General features: G+C 49.5%; 5 protein-coding genes across 5 annotated transcripts; 2 read left to right on the top strand and 3 right to left on the bottom strand.

Moving 5' to 3' along the window:
- Positions 1–242: 242 nt before the first annotated feature.
- On the top strand, positions 243–1,903 carry N7519_008407 (purine-cytosine permease family protein; the record flags this gene model as incomplete). Its single annotated transcript, XM_057295183.1, has 4 exons — positions 243–415; positions 475–648; positions 714–1,353; positions 1,418–1,903. The coding sequence occupies 4 exons, from the start codon at positions 243–245 to the stop codon at positions 1,901–1,903; spliced, it is 1,473 nt and encodes a 490-aa protein (XP_057143065.1).
- A 61-nt stretch (positions 1,904–1,964) lies between these two features.
- On the bottom strand, positions 1,965–3,839 carry N7519_008406 (Zn(II)2Cys6 transcription factor domain-containing protein; the record flags this gene model as incomplete). Its single annotated transcript, XM_057295182.1, has 4 exons — positions 1,965–2,536; positions 2,592–3,259; positions 3,320–3,598; positions 3,649–3,839. 4 exons carry the CDS (start codon positions 3,837–3,839, stop codon positions 1,965–1,967), a joined length of 1,710 nt encoding a protein of 569 aa, XP_057143064.1.
- A 309-nt stretch (positions 3,840–4,148) lies between these two features.
- On the bottom strand, positions 4,149–10,322 carry N7519_008405 (AP-1 complex accessory protein LAA1; the record flags this gene model as incomplete). The annotated part of the gene is made up of 2 exons (XM_057295181.1): positions 4,149–5,711; positions 5,763–10,322. The coding sequence occupies 2 exons, from the start codon at positions 10,320–10,322 to the stop codon at positions 4,149–4,151; spliced, it is 6,123 nt and encodes a 2,040-aa protein (XP_057143063.1).
- Positions 10,323–10,581: 259 nt separating this feature from the next.
- N7519_008404 (post-initiation translation factor DPC29) lies at positions 10,582–11,465 on the top strand (the record flags this gene model as incomplete). Its single annotated transcript, XM_057295180.1, has 2 exons — positions 10,582–10,786; positions 10,840–11,465. 2 exons carry the CDS (start codon positions 10,582–10,584, stop codon positions 11,463–11,465), a joined length of 831 nt encoding a protein of 276 aa, XP_057143062.1.
- Positions 11,466–11,612: 147 nt separating this feature from the next.
- Positions 11,613–13,950, bottom strand: N7519_008403 (Mis6 domain protein; the record flags this gene model as incomplete). Its single annotated transcript, XM_057295179.1, has 4 exons — positions 11,613–12,689; positions 12,741–13,768; positions 13,825–13,875; positions 13,926–13,950. 4 exons carry the CDS (start codon positions 13,948–13,950, stop codon positions 11,613–11,615), a joined length of 2,181 nt encoding a protein of 726 aa, XP_057143061.1.
- Positions 13,951–14,047: the final 97 nt, after the last annotated feature.

Raw genomic sequence — 14,047 nt, 5'->3', positions numbered from 1 at the left:
CCGGCATGCCGCGGTATGCCGCGGGGGATAAGTATTAGCCAAGTGACATTTGATATGGCGCGAGATAAGCCCAATCATGGATGGTGATAGGTATACTTCAATGTGCAATGTGTTATCGATTGATGGAAGATGGATAGAAAGAGGGGATATTGTGGAAATATAGAAAGGAGAGGGCTTCCCCGGCATATAGTCACAAATTTGACCAGTTCACTTCTACTCTCTATCCCGGGCTACCCATCGAAATGAATAAGTATGATGAATCTATCCAGAAACCACAGTCTGAAAAAGAGACAGTGAAGCCCCATCGCCCATTCTTTCATGGAAGATTATCTATTGAAGAAGGTGGCATCGAACGAGTCACCGATGAAGAGCGACAACAGAATACAACCAAGTTCTGGCATGCTGCTACATTCTGGTAAGACTAATATCTGAGTGAACATAGATCACCACTAACATATCACTATATATTTACAGGTTCAGTGCAAACATGGCCGTGGCCACCCTCAACATCGGCTCGCTGGGAGGTTCTCTCGGCCTTGCGTTCTGGGACTGCTTCATAGTCATTCTCATAGTCAACATCACAAGCAACTTGTTACCAGCCTGGACATCTGTATTTGGGTTAACCGGGCTACGCATGACGACGTTCTCGTGAGTAATATATTTCCATCTAGCTCTCTGCACCGAATATCCCACTGACGCCCGAATCCTCCTAGGCGATACTCATTCGGCTACTGGGGCAACATGCTTGTCGTCATATTTTCCATGATTGCTACAACAGGGTGGAACGCAATTAACTCCATCTCTGGTGCAGCCGTGCTGCACGCTGTCTCAGATGGCCGTTTCCCCATCTGGGCCGGCGTCATCGTGATCTGTGTGGCTGTCTGGGTCATCTGCGTACTAGGTATCAACTGGATCCATCGCCTCGATACATTTATCTGGATCCCGCCTCTTATTGTGTGGTGTGTCGCAGCTGGGACAGGTGCTTCTCAGCTCACAAGTATGGACCATGCGCGTCTTCAGGGCTCAGATAAAGCTGCTGCGATTCTTACATTCATGGCTTTGATCTTCTCCTTCTCGATCTCCTGGGTGAATTGCGCGGCGGATTATAATGTGCGCATGCCAAAGGATACGCCGCGCTGGAAAATCTTCGGCGCTACCTATGTGGGTATTTTCTTTCCTACTGTCCTTGTTCAGACTCTTGGTGCGGCCTTATATACAGGTACCGTGATCAATGTAGCGTGGAAAGAGGCGTATAGGTCTTCTTCTATTGGGGGGTTGCTCAAGATGGCATTGGAGCCAGCAGGGGGATTTGGCAAGTTCTTGATGGTTCTTGCGGCATTGAGCTCAATTCCGGTGAGTTAATGAATCCACCAGTTGATGGTTATTTCGCATGCTAATTTTCTAATTTTTGGAAAAGAATAACATCCCAAACAACTACTCCTTTGCACTACACGCACAGAATCTAGGACCGTGGGCTATGCGTATTCCCCGTGTGGTTATGGTCACCTTTGGATTCATCGCGGCGATAATAATCGGCTGTTGCGCAGCCAGATATTTCTCGGATACTCTACAGACATTGCTTAGTGTGATTGGGTACTGGACCGTGATCCACATCACTCTAGTGATGGAAGAGCATTTCATTTTCCGGCGTGGATGGAATGGGTATGATTTCGACGCCTGGAATAGCATCGCTAATTTGCCATTTGGATGGGCTGCCATCGGGGCTTTCGGCTTCGGGTTCCTGGGTGCGGCTCTTGGTATGAAGACGGCGTGGTATTCAGGTCCTATTGCTTCCTTGATTGGCAAGCAAGGTGCAAATATAGGTCACGAGTTGACATTTGCGTTCTCTGGAGCCGTATTCCCTGTGTTTCGGTGGATTGAAAGGCGTTATGGGGGCCGGTGAAGAGCCATTGCTAGGTTGCCGCATTATGTCGTTTCACACTCATTTCTAAGACGCTTCTATCTCAATCGGGTCTCCCTGGAATAGACGGACTTTCCGGAAAGAGACCCATATTTGACAGAAGATCCCAATCCCCATTAGCCGAAATCCCTAATCCAAGAAATTCTGGGAAATAATAATTGTTAAGTTCGCCAAGTAGCTCTTCTGGTTGCGAGTTTGCTGGCGGTAGCTCGACATGCGGCCGTAATTTTTGATGCACCTTGGTGATGATATTTCCCAAGGTATGCGCCGCATGGCATGGTAATCCAATGCAGTACAGCCACTGAACTAAGTCAGGTACGAGCAATTCGAGCTCGTCAATATTGTAAGTCGAGGCGACCTTTTCTGGGTAGGCATTTAGTAGGCGACAGATGACAATCGCTGCAAAGGTAATCATATGGTATATATGATCGGTCAAATGGCGGGTGCGCTCATCGACTGTATCCATAGCCAGTTTCACAATTGCCTTGGAATGCCGAATCATTTCCGGTACGACTGATTCCCGAGCTCGGGGAGAGTTGGCTTTCAGAGCATGCTCGTATAGAAGCAGATATGAGAAGTGGAAGCCCATTGACAGAAACTGCGATCTCGGTTGTTCTAAAAACACAATTTATTAGCAGGATGGAGGTACTATAAGTCAAATATAACGTACCAATGACAAATTCCCATTTTCGTCGCCAGTCCTGCAAAGCTGCCACTGACTTCAGCAAATCAACCGACTCCTGGATAAGGTGTTCATATACAGTCCAGTAAAGATAAATCTCGGCCACCATGCGCACTTCAAAGTTATTGGCATGATCTGAAACAATAATAGCACGGCATCGTTCGATTTGCCATGGTTGTAACATGGATCGGCGGCTGGTACCAACACAATAATGCATATGAGCAAGGCAGAGATGATTCCACAGATAGCAATTACGCATAGTTTCCTCATCTAGTCTATTTGGAGGGAGGGACTGAGTCATGACAGCAGTAAACAGCGGGCTCGAATGAGAGTGCTGTAAAGCAAACCCGCTCAGAAGCCAGCTATCGATACTCAAAGGCACCTGTCCGACAGTCGTCGACCACATAGACAGGATCAGGGTAGCCTGAAAGAACTCAATGGGCTGCGGGGCAACTAGAAGAGTGGTAGAAGCAAGCGAGCGGGCATACTCATACAATTTCGGAGCAAGACTTGCAGCCAATTCCTCGGAAGTGTGCCGCACGGCGATCAGAGAACAAGCGCAGAATAGCAAGCTCGACTTTTTCACTCGACGGAGAAGCTCGCTTGGCTCACATTCGGGATCGAAGAGAACCCACCGACCGTAATATTCCAGGAAACTAAGAAAGGATTAGTGACAATTCGTCATGATAAAGCGATTCATGTAAAGGGCAGCATACATTGTGATAAGCGTAAGTGCAAGATCAGGCGAAATAAGTTCATCCAATACCGCCTCTAAAGATCTGGCATCAGACATTGGTTTGATGCCGCTGTCTGTTGCTAGATCGCGGATGACCATGATCGGAGCCGCGGAGGATTCCGAGTCCCCGTACGCATCGCCAGACCCCGAGCTCGTCTGCGCGGGGGTAGGTCTACTCGACTCATGGCCTGGATTTTTTACTGGGCCTTCTCCAAGTCGGTCGAGCAGAGTCGCCACGGTCTTTTCTAGACGCTCCAAGCTATGGAAACCTGTCAGTTTGAGAGTAAACATCAGCTGCGATATTCATACCGCGCATCTGTGCCTGTTGCGGGGGCTATGGATTCCTCATCTGAGGCAACTATTTGCACAAGCGAACAAGTCTGGTGAAGTCGATCGCATCGCATACATGCTCGTCCAGGAATTCCAGGCTCGTAGCATCTGGTCTTTTGTTTTCTGCATGAGGTGCATGCCCGGGAAGCACGGCCGCGATCCGGCGGCATTTCGACCTCACAGGCGGAGACTGGCTCTCAAAGATAGAAATTCGACCATACAATGATCCCAAATTGAAGTCTTTGGAGACAAGAAACTACAACTGAGATGGGATTTGGAAGGTCACCTGATACGTCGGGTAGGGATAAAATAAGCTCCGGTGATCGATATTGGAACTCTACGAGGGTCTACTTGAGTATATATAACCGGTTGCACTTGGGAAAATTGTCTACGTCTTCCGAGATTGGACATGAAAAAGGATTTGGCATTTAACTATATCATAAAGTGATTTTGTCTGATTTTTGTACCGTATAAAGTTTCTAGAAATCCATGCGCAATGCTATACTCGGCGCAGCCTGGGGAGCATTGTCTGCCGCATCAGCACCAGTCTTCGAAGCAACAGCACCGACTCCAGCACTGCGAAGAACTTCCTCTAGATGTGACTTCTGGTCTGCATTCATAGTAGCGACCAGGCTCCGGAAAGTAAGCTGGTCGGCCTTAGCAAGCTCGAGAAGATGGCCCGCGGACTCCTGGTGCACGGACTCGCCTTCACGTTTGGCGCGTGCCAATAGTGCCGACATGATGAGAGATGTAGCAGCAGGCAATTGTGAAGTGGAGAAAGTGGCGTTGGAGATGCACGACACGAGTGTGCGAGCAACCACTGTGCGGGAGTTTTCAGGGTCGCTGGGGATATCTCCATTGTCCAGAGGGCAGGCAACCATGAAGGCGATCAGTCGCGGGATGAGGTGTCGGCCGATCACTTCATCGGTGGTGGAACGAGAGCCTGGCCTAACGAGGATCGAACGGAGGCAGCTAGCTGCGACGGTGGCAAGACCGACGTCCTGAAGACAGTCAAAGAACTCATCTAGAACTCGGATCAGGACTGGTTCTTGGGGCGGGATGACGTGTGCGCCAGCAGTCAGAAGGAAAGTGATGGCGAGGAGCGTGTTCTTAGCACAAGGGATGGAGATATCCGATTCTCGTCGCTGGGCGATAGTGAGAATGGTCAGGAAGCGCGTGAGACATCCTCGAAGCTGGAATGAGACGACCTCAAGGTCTTCGGGAGATTCCGCTGTGTGGGTAATGCTGTGAACGAACTGCCTGAAGATGGGCAGAGCTTGGGGAACCACGCCCTCTTGGCAGACTCCAGTTGCGAGGATAGTTGCGAAAATATGGAGAATACAAGCATGGAGATCGTTGCGAATGATAGATGGGAATACAGATGCAACATCGACGAGAGAGCGAAGGGCCAAACGAATGAGAGTCAAAGACTCATCCGAACTGACGTTGAACCGCGCAAGTGGTGTCGATTCCCGGAGATTGGGAAGCATTCCAGCGAGAACAAGAATAATGCTTCTTGTGAGCTCGAAGAGTTGCTCAATGTCATCGGAAAGATGATCACTGCGTTCCAAGTCGCCCTTTGCTGCGGGGTGATCTAATGACAGGTTTTGGGCAATCTCGACAATGACAGTCTGGATGGGGGTAGCTTCTGTCAACACAAGACGGTCAAAGCTGTCCATTGTCTCTGTGAAGATTGCATCTTGATAGATGGCATTTCCAGAGATGACCGGCCTCAGAATCCGCTTCAGAGCCTGAAGAATCTCCAATCGTTGCGATGCCGAAGTTCCTTGATCAACCAAAGACTCGAAAGCCAGTCCGAACAAAACGAAGAAGAATGCAACAGGCTCTTCGCGGTAGTTAATATCATGACCTTTCCCTTCTTCCTTTTTGGTGGCTTTTTCTTCTTTCTCCTCGCCTTCAGCGCTACTAGGCTCCTGAGGTGGCTGCAACTTGCCATCCAAAGCATCAAAAACAAAGTCGATATCTTTCTCGACGAGCCCAGCGATTGCATCAACCAAGTATAACCATGTGTCTTGGTAAAACTGAAGATACTATTAGCGTCCACTGGATACAACAGGTAGATTGGGACTTACCTTTAACAAAGTCTCACGATTCAAAGCCGCATACACCTCATCCAGGTTACCGCTCGAGATTGTCCCCAAGCTACCAGAGATGTCTGGCTCAAAGCGTAATCGAGCATATTCTTGAAGAGAGGAAAGCCACAAAGGTGTGAGTTTCGCAATATAAGGCTGGACCACCGGGGTCAAGTATTCATGGTCGATGCTTGCAATTTGGAGCCGGGCCCAGGCCGAGAACAGAGCAAGTTTTACCATGACTCGAGCATTTGAGTTCAACCCCTTAAGATCACCGATTTCAGTAGTCTCCGGGTTCTTCGAGAAGTTCTCCAGGCCCAGCACCAAAAGCTTCAAGATTCTCCCCATGCGGTCGACATTTGTTACGATTCCTGTAGCAATGAAAGTTGCCGACACATTAATGGCCTCCGAGGCCAGCTCCGCGGACGAATCAGCAGCAAAGGCAGGGGTAAGCGCAGACCCAATCTGAGCTTGATATTGCTCAAGAAGCGAGGCTTCAGCAAAGTCGGGATCCGGCGTCTTACCGAACATGGTGAGGACCTGGTCGATGATCTTTAATCCCCATACACGCAGCTCAATGACATTGGCTGTAGATGCGGAAAAGGCCATTCTGACGATATCTCCTACGTTTTTCTGGAGAGCTAACTCCGCTGGGATAGCAGAGTCTGGCAGAATGGCCTCTTGCACAGTAGCCAGAAGTTCGGAGAGACAGCTCATGGCAAAGTTGCGGGTCTGCCACTTCAACATTTCTTGACCGGCGATGCTTTCATTCGCAGTGTCACCTTGACCTTCCCCGGCAGCCGAGGCAAACCCGGCAACCTCGTCATCGGGGATATCAGCAGCTGCAGTTTGAACAGCTGGGGTGGGCGCATGTTCCACCTTGTGGCGTGTCTTCGTCATGATGTTCTGACAACGTTGGATCCACATCTCGGTTTCTGTCAAAGCAGTCTGCTGGAGCCAGTCCTGGATCATTGACTTGAGTGACTTATTGTCCGGCGCTTCATCAAATGCAAGCCAGATATCGTCTTCCAAAGACTGACCCACTGTCTGCATCACAGACGATGCGTCTCGCTTCATAAGGTTATTGAGTCCACGGACTGCCACATCTCGCATGATGAAGTTGCTAGCTCGAAGCTCCGTCTGCAGTCGCTTCACGTATGCCGCAATGTCGACATAACTGGAGGCATACATCGAGAAGTGGTCCAAACATTTCGAGCTCTCTGTCACCAATGCTGGGTTATCCTCCAACTGGAATTGGCGAAGTAGGGTCAAAATTAGATTTCGGGTCTTCGCAATGTCTTGCAAGTCCGGTCCGAGAACATTGATGAGAGAGTCAACGCATCGACTGATCACGACGGGTGTCAAGAATGACATTTCAATGTTGGAAGTCGCCAGCGCGGCTGCCTCCTCGTTATGGGTATCAGCGTTGTAGAGTTGAGCAAGCATGCCCAAAGAGCCGGAGACAAAAGGCGAGAATGTCAAACCAGCGGAGTTGGCAACTCTCTCCAAGCCCCCAAGAGCCCAGAAATGGACAACTGGGTGAGGATCATTACACAAGGACATCAAAACGCCAACAATCGTTTTGAGGTGCAGACCAGCTGCCATTCCGCCAATCTGAGCATGGATACATCCTAAGGCAGCAGCACAACCAGCTCTGGCGTTGGGCTCTCTGTTCTCGACAATGGTGTCAACAAGCCAATTAACCTGTGTATTAGTACACGTGTTTCCAGCACTGTCGCAAAGTCGTCCAAGTGCTTCAGCGCCGATTGTGCGAACAACGGGGTCAGCATCTATGACGAACTTTTGGAGAAGCTCTTGCAAAATCTTATCAGTGGACGGATTTAGCTTGCCAGGTACGAAGTCCGTCTCCTTAACAGCAACTTTCAGAGTATGTAAAAGGGCAACCGAGATGTTGACGACCAATGCTGCTTTCCTGCCGGGGTTTCTTTGTAGGCCGGGAGAGGAGAGGAATGTAGCGATCTGCTCGACACTGCTTTCCTGGATTTTGGGAGAATGAAGAGCGAGAGCCACAGAGAACAAATCTATTGCCGAATTGACAACTCCGGTTGTTGGGGGATCAACAGCAAGCTTGTCCCCATCTCGCAAACTGTATAGAAGAACCGCGTCATGCTCGCTAGCTTGAGAAATAGGGAAGGCCAAGGTGTCGTCCACAACTTGGTCCACGGAATCAAGCGCAGACCAGGCAGGACTCTTGTCATCTTCCTGAGTGCCAGACAGTGTAGCACGAATATATTCTCGGGAGAGTCCAGTGACACCAAATCCATAATTATCACATAGATCCCATAGACCATCGAATTGTCCGGCGGAGCCGGAAATAGAGCCTTCCAGTTGCTTGTACTGGGCATCTGGGTCTGCAAATGACGAAATAGCCAGGCTGAGAAGACTGGACTGAGAAATAATGTCCCCATGACTAAGTGGATGGACATGCACAAGCTTGGTGAAACACTGCAACACACGTCGGCGCACCATGGTCGAATAATCTTGCAATTGCAGCGACGGTTGCAGCCTTTGTGAAAGATCTTCCATAGCCTTTGGCTTAGGCAAGTTGTCTAAGAATTCGACGGTATTTTGCAACATCGCACCTATTCTCTTTGCGCCATCCGATGTGATCAATTTGCTGTTGAACTCCATGAACACCAGCAGCGAGCCAAGTGCACACTCTCGCACATGAGTCAGGAAGCTGATCTCGAGGGTACCTGGCTGGGCAGCGTTCTCCTTGCCGAGGTGTTTGGGGAGTGCGTTCTTCCACAGAAGCATCAATTGAGACAGATGGGTCTTGACGAAGCTGGGCCCCAGGGGCATCAGACCTCCGATCAGAATCCATGCTACCTGGATTTGAATGCTGGCAACCCGAAGCTCGGAAGTGCTGCTCGTCTTGAGAAGATCCGTTGCCTGGGTAAAGACACGTGCAAACACATCCACTGCTCCATAAAGTGGTTGTAAACGAGAAGTGCTGAGCATTGCAGATAATCCATTGGCATAACCAACGCACCGGCGAGGCGACTGGCGCGGCGTGCCCAACTGTCCGATTTCCCTGTTCAAACTGTTCATGCAGATTGTCACACATGACAGCAGCTGATGGGGAGAGGCTAGGACGAAGTTTCGCAGACAATGCGCAACGTGAACTTGAACAGTATAGCTAGGGTGAGGAAGGACTTGAAGCAGAGCATCTCGGCAACTATCAGCCTGCACGCTGAAGGCGGAACCAAGTGATGAAATCAACGATGACAGAGCGCTGACCGCACTCGTCAGTGTGTACTTGCTGGGCTCGCGGCGTTCCTGGATAACCTGGGGGTAGTCCTTGAGGATATCGTTGATTAGCCATTTTGCTGCATTGAGTTGACTGTTCTCACGCAGCAATTCCTGACCAATGGTATCTTCAAGGATACTCTTGATGAACCTCCTGGTCATGAGTACGCGAAAGCGGTTGTATGTGACGGTCGGGTGATTCAACAACTCGACAAGCAAGTTTGTCGCAATCTGACCATAGCGCTCCTCGACAATCTTGTCCCCCAGATTACGAACAACATATTTGTAGCATATACAGATCCCAGCGCGTGAGCGGTTCGAAGTGGTGCTCTTCAGATATTGGGACGAAAGCTGCCTCAACAAGTCCGGAAGAAGGAAGTATAGGCGCGAGTCGGTTTTCTTAGGGGCAGACGACTCTGACATCTCAGCTTCTTCCTCATCTTCAAGCCCCACGCCCGGTTTCTTCGACATGCGCTTCGATTTCTTCGATTTCGGTTTAGGGACGGCTGTGACGTGCGCATTCGTAGCATGTAGATTTATGAGTGCCCGACCGAGAACCGCAGCTACGGCGTGCCGCACCGGCGCAGCGGGGCTGTCGATAACCTTCCATACCAGGGTTTTGAGCTGTTCGAAGTCATGTGTGTTATCGAAGAATGGTGTAGTGGCAACCAACTGCTCCAGGCAGCGGCATGCATTGACTTGGACGAAAGTGGACTTGTCGCTGAGAGCAGCGGTTCGGGCCTGCTTCCAGATGTCGCGGGCGGTTCCTTCATCGATCGGGACCCCAATACCAACAACAATCTTGCGCATCACTGCAAAGATAACTCCCCTAAGACCGGTATGGTTGCTTGCTGATTTCAGCAGTTTGAGTGCGCCCAAAGTCGCAACATTGGACTGCATGAACGCACTGTCGCCGGCTGTCGCAAAGACCTCCCCAAGACAATGCACCGCAGCGAATTTGGTCTTCAATTCGGCTTCACTCTTGCCAGCATTCAAAATTGCGAGCAGGTCGGTGATCGTTTCGAAGAGGATCCCGCGATCCCCTTTGCTGAGTATTGCGCCAAAACATCGCCCTAGATTGTTGCGGAGGACTCTAGTGATGGTCGGTGAAGGGAGGTTCAATATCTTGAACAATTCCTTTTTGAGATCCTTTTGTTGCGATGTAACCTCCGCAGCTTCCAATCCAGATATGTATTGTACGAGGTCGGAGGTGAACGTGAGCATGTACAGTTCCTGTTGTTCGGAGGGAGAGAGCGTGTAGTTTAGGGATGTCGAGCTCAGGGACCCCATTTCGTGGGGAGGAGGGTGCTGGGACTGTATCGGAGGAAGACATGAAATAGTTTCAGGGCAAGCATAGCCCCATAAGCAAGAAAGAAAAAGGAAAAAAGAAAAGGAAATATTTAGTTCATAGTAGTTGCGTCAACCCCATGTTCAGGTCTCTCCTTATCGTGTGGCCTCACTGTCCGCGGAGATCGGATAAACAGCCGCCCGAGGGTATCTCAATGGAGATCGGATCTTCGTCTACAATATACAGAGAAAGAAAAACATTATGGCCCTCAGGCTTAGCAGGCTGCTGCGGCAGCCCCGGTGGACTGATTCTGCCTGCCATGAGTGTCGCTACTTCAGCACTTCGTCGGCTATTCTCTCAGGTCACAACAAATGGTCTACGATTAAGCATGACAAGGCCAGAAACGACAAGGCCAAGAGCAGGGAACGTCAAATAGTGGGAAAGGAAATTGCCAGTGCTACACAGAGTATGTATGGTCGTTCAATTGGGCATATCTCAGGTCCTAATACTCTATTCTAGTGTGGGGTCCCGACACGAAGTACAATCCTCGTCTAGCCCTTGCGCTGTCCAATGCGAAACGAGCCTCCGTCCCGAAAATCATCATTGAAGCAGCAATTGCTCGTGGACAAGGACTTAGTGTGTCGGGTCAAGCACTAGAATCTGTCACAATTGAGGCCATGCTGCCTGGTTCGGTGGCTGCCGTTGTGGAGTGTCAAACGGATCAGAAGGCGCGCGTGCTACAAGACGTTCGCTATATGATTAAAGATAACGGAGGAATCGTCACCCCGACTACATTCCTCTTTGAGAGAAAGGGGAGGGTCGTTATGGAGAAGAAAGACGGTGCGAATGTAGACGACTATTTGGACCAGGCTATCGAAGCAGGAGCAGCGGATATCACCACCGATGACAAAGGTCGCCTCGTGATCTTGACCGATCCGTCGGAGACAAAAACTGTGGGCGAGACATTCGCCAAATTGTCAGGTCTCAGCATTCATGAATTGGAGATTTTCTGGGATCCCAACAGGGATAGCATGGTCGAGGTTAAGGACGACGAACAGGCGAAGGATCTTGAGGACCTCTTGAGTGCTCTGCGAGAAGATCCCAGTGTTCAAGATATATATCTGAACTCGACAGAGAAGTTCTGATATCTTCGACGCTATGCTCTGAACCCGATACTGTCTCATATCCAGGGCCGTGCATGTACAATATGTATTATACCGATACCAAGCATTTGAATGGCGTTATGGAAACTTTCATTTCTGAAACTGGTAAAAAGTCTCACCCTATTAGTATTACTCTTTGCGCAAAGCCTTCATTGTGCTTCTCATCAGAATGCCAGTACCCCGGCACCCAATCGCATCCAACCAGTCCAGCATATGTACACGGTACTCCTGCCATGTAATCTTAGCACCGCCATCCTTCTCCAGTGCCTGTAGCACTTTCTGAGTGACCGGCTTTCTCAATTTCGGGCGGTGATCCGCAATCTGCTGGTCCTCTTCCAGGTCCGCAAAGCAAGCTGCAGACAGGTTGCAGAATGCAGCGTGGTGGCTCAGAGAGAATATCGAGGTAAGAGTAATATGGAATGCGCTTTCCCGGTCGTAATGTCTGGCTGCTTGGGACAAGTCCTTGATATAGTTCGCCAGAGCCGTGGCGGTCGGTACTGGGACAAGACAGCCTAGCGCATTTGGATCTTCAGTGTTGAGTGCACGATTCCGCCATAGCACATTACACATGTCCATGACATACCCGTTGAAGCGACCAACGAGGTCTGTTCCATAAGCCGGGGTGTTTTGTGCTTGGAGAACTTGCGAATTCAGAGAGGCCTCGAATGCAGATTTGTAGACGGCCAAGATGGAGTTGAGGCTCGAGATCACAGCGACACTGGGTGTGAAGGCGAGTGTGTATACGGTCTGTGCGTGCGGGAGTGTGAGGCGGAATCGGGCGTCTTGGGGTGCGTGGGAAAAGAGTTCCGAAAGGGTTCTGTAGAAGTCGAGCACAGAGGTTGTAGCTGGCTTGGACTTCTTATCCTCGTCCTCTACCGAGAACTCCAGTATAGAAAATGCTAGGAGCTCGGCATGCACGATGGCTTGACTCAGATGGACTGACTCTTCTGTTGTATCTGACTGTGATCGAAGTTTGACACCCCATTGGCTGATTAACGCCGAGTAAAAGCCCAGCAATGCTGTTCTGGAACGAAGACTCTCGTCTAACACTGCTGACTCTAATGGTGACAATAATTCGCTCCGGAGAGACTCGAAAGATTCGATTGGGATGTACTGGAGGAGTCGGAAGACGTGGTCAAGGTTGTCCTTTCCATTCCACTTTTTCATATAAGACTTCAAAAAGGAACGTATCGAGGATGGGAGGTCCTAATGATTTGTTAGTGTCTGAGTCGATAGTGGTTTATCCAAAGAACCCACTTTGGTATAGGACGCATATCCCACAACAAATTCCAACACATAGGATAATGTGTCTGGATCATCATCTTCATCCTCACGTAGCGTATCCAACTTATCCTCCAGGAAGCTTCTTAGCCATTCATTTAGACGATGATTGGCAAGTTCAGATTGGACCAGATGAAGATACTTCTGAGCCATTGCATCGCCCAAAGTTGAGATAATCTGGTTTGGTAACTCAATTTTGTCAAGCTTGTCGACAAAATGACCCATGTCACGAAGCTCCTCTAGCGATGTGTGCTTATGAGATACCCGTGAAGTTTGTAGAGTTGGAATAACCACTTCAATCCTACTTCTTTTCACAGTCCCCCAATGGACGACTTGGAAACTCGATCCTTGGCCAGCCTGTACTCTTTCCATATTCTGATCTTGAAGCACCTTCACATGGCTTGACCACTCGGGGTCTGGATGTTTGAAGAAGAGAGCATTCCTTCTAGATCCTCCAAACTCACCGAGAATGATCTCGGGGTAATAATTCTTGAAGACCCTTAGAAGGCTTATAAGCTCTTTGTCTTCGCCACTGGCAGTCTGGATCAACTCCATCAAGGCTTGAATGCGGAATGGCTTGACGTGTTTTCGTCTTGTGATAAGCGAGAGAAGGTGACATAGTGGTTTCCGCAGACTGATCATGTCTAAATAGTTGAAAAGAACAGCATAAAGTTTGGCGAGATGCGTCCTATCTTCGAAAATATCATACGCAAGGATCAACCAGCGCAATAACAGAGCCTGTGTGGCGGGGCTCGGTTTGTTCTTGCTGGGCCCAAGACAGCACACCACTTGAGTGACATTCTTGGACGCAATTCTCTCCTGCGGGTACAGGTTTTTAATCAGCGTTGTAACTGTACCCTGATCCAGGTTATTTTTCGTGGTCAGAATCTTCAGGAGACGGGCCAGCACGGGTTGCGGAATGCCGCTCTCGTACGCGTTTGAAGCGATTGTTTTAGCTAGTAGACTGGCATCTGTGTATCTCTGCTTGGGAGGGACAAATGCAACTACTCGATCGCATTAGTAACATGTTTTGCTGTGTCAAAAAGCTTTTTGGCCATACCGGCTTCCAAGTGCTCAACTGCATCAAGCAGGCCGCTTGGTTGGTTGGTACCTGAAGAATTGTTAGCATTACTCAATTGGAAGAATATAAAAACAACTTACCTGTCTCAGTACTCTCAGTATCCATCTCCACAAATCTTGTTACAAAATTTCCCACAATTGGTATGTTGTCGAGAATGATAGAATGTAGTTTGCTTTGGGATGGTGGTATTGGCGCGTGGTTG

The sequence above is a fragment of the Penicillium mononematosum genome (genome assembly GCF_028829835.1).
Source record: "Penicillium mononematosum strain IBT 11891 chromosome Unknown utg000005l:1.0-9366267.0:1.0-9372171.0, whole genome shotgun sequence".
Lineage (NCBI taxonomy): Eukaryota > Fungi > Ascomycota > Eurotiomycetes > Eurotiales > Aspergillaceae > Penicillium > Penicillium mononematosum.
The sequence above is the reverse complement of the archived record's forward strand: the minus strand, read 5'-3'. Positions and strand labels throughout refer to the sequence as shown.